General features: G+C 46.8%; 1 protein-coding gene across 1 annotated transcript; it reads left to right on the forward strand.

Moving 5' to 3' along the window:
- Nucleotides 1-105: 105 nt before the first annotated feature.
- LOC110035145 lies at nucleotides 106-1,120 on the forward strand (the record flags this gene model as incomplete). The annotated part of the gene is made up of 1 exon (XM_020739386.1): nucleotides 106-1,120. A coding segment is annotated over exon 1 (904 nt), but the record flags the coding sequence as incomplete, so codon positions are not given.
- Between the last annotated feature and the right edge of the window lie 390 nt (nucleotides 1,121-1,510).

Raw genomic sequence — 1,510 nt, forward strand, 5'->3', positions numbered from 1 at the left:
ACGAAGATAAGCTTTTAAATTCAGAGCGGCAAGCGGCCCATCAGATTCCTTACCAACCCCATTTATCTAAATTATCTTAAAACAAATATAGAAAAACTAACGTCCCCTTTTTGCCCTAGGCTTCACTAAACACACTAGACCGATACACCAGCTTCCTGAAACTCCAGAAAATATTACGTATAACCGTCGCCCGAAGGTCCCGACTTCTAATCAAAAATGGGGTCTAACCTCCTACTCCCATCTTCTATACTTCCCGCAGACTCTAAAACCTTCTCCGCAAAACCTTCCTCCGACGACGCAGTTGGGTGCAGCCGGAGATTCTTCCGTTCCGTGCGCGCAATAGCAGCGCCGGACCCGCCCTGGGTAGTTCCCTCACCAGCGGCGCGTGCTTCTTCTTATCGAGGCCTCGAGCTTGTCTGCAACCGCCTTAATTCCTCCCCCAATGGCCGCATCCCCATTTCCCTCCGCCTCGTGCAGCTGCAGAAGAAGAGCCTCGCCAGACGCCGGCGACCGGTGGACCCTTCAGCTCTCTGCCCGATCAGTGGCGCCGTATGGTCCTTTATCTGTTTGCTCGAAGAGCTCCATAAATCAGCCGTGTATGTTGCTGGAGAGGCTGATCAGGATAGGGTTTTTTGGGATTCAACGGAGCCGTTGGTTTGGATTTTCCTCCGAATCTTTTCCACATCGCCCAATATACTCTCAGCAATCCTTTGTCTGACGGCCGGCTTCGTCGCGCTATCGGTGGAGGAGTCCGTTGTAGAGACGGTCTCTTCGGCGTTTGATTTTGAGATGGGGACGGCGACCCTATCGTTGGAGGTGGCTTCCAGCGGAGCTGTGGCAGCTGGCGTCGTTGGGGACACTTTGGAGATTGGTGAGTATTGGAGCTGGGGGGATATAGGAATTCTTGATGATTCAGAAAGGGTAGAGTCCTGTTCCCGGCAGCTGAATCACAGCCGGCGTCGATCATATTACGAGTCGTTGATTGTTCGCGAGAAGCAGCCGAATTCGCTCATCTTGTCCAATTACGCGCAGTTCTTGTACCAGTTCGAGTGGGATCGGGACAGGTATCTTGCTCTTTCTTATCCATGTTTTATGCATTTACCCCCTTCATGTTTCGCATGTTTGCAAAGTTATATAAATTTTTACTAAAGATCTTTTATAACATAGCGGCTGTTAAAATATTTGAACTCAAGTAGTATTCTTAGTCTATTTTTATTAATAGTCTTTAAAAGATTTGGCTCACGAGCTAGCTGGTTAAGTCAGGGCTTGTCATGCTTAGCTTGTTAGGTCATCTAGCTTTTCTTAACTGGTTGAGTCAGGGCTTACTCATTATTAGCTTGTTAGCTCATCGAGCTTTTCTCAAGAGCCATCTATCGAGCTTGTTCATGAGTCAGTTTGTCCTAGTTACACTCATAGATTAAACCCTTCGAATTTTAACATCAATTTGATCATTAAAAATGTGATAAAATGTTATTTATATTAACTTTCAGTAAAAAGATTCAGGTCGTAT

Source organism: Phalaenopsis equestris, unplaced genomic scaffold (assembly GCF_001263595.1).
Source record: "Phalaenopsis equestris unplaced genomic scaffold, ASM126359v1 Scaffold196387, whole genome shotgun sequence".
NCBI classification, from domain to species: domain Eukaryota; kingdom Viridiplantae; phylum Streptophyta; class Magnoliopsida; order Asparagales; family Orchidaceae; genus Phalaenopsis; species Phalaenopsis equestris.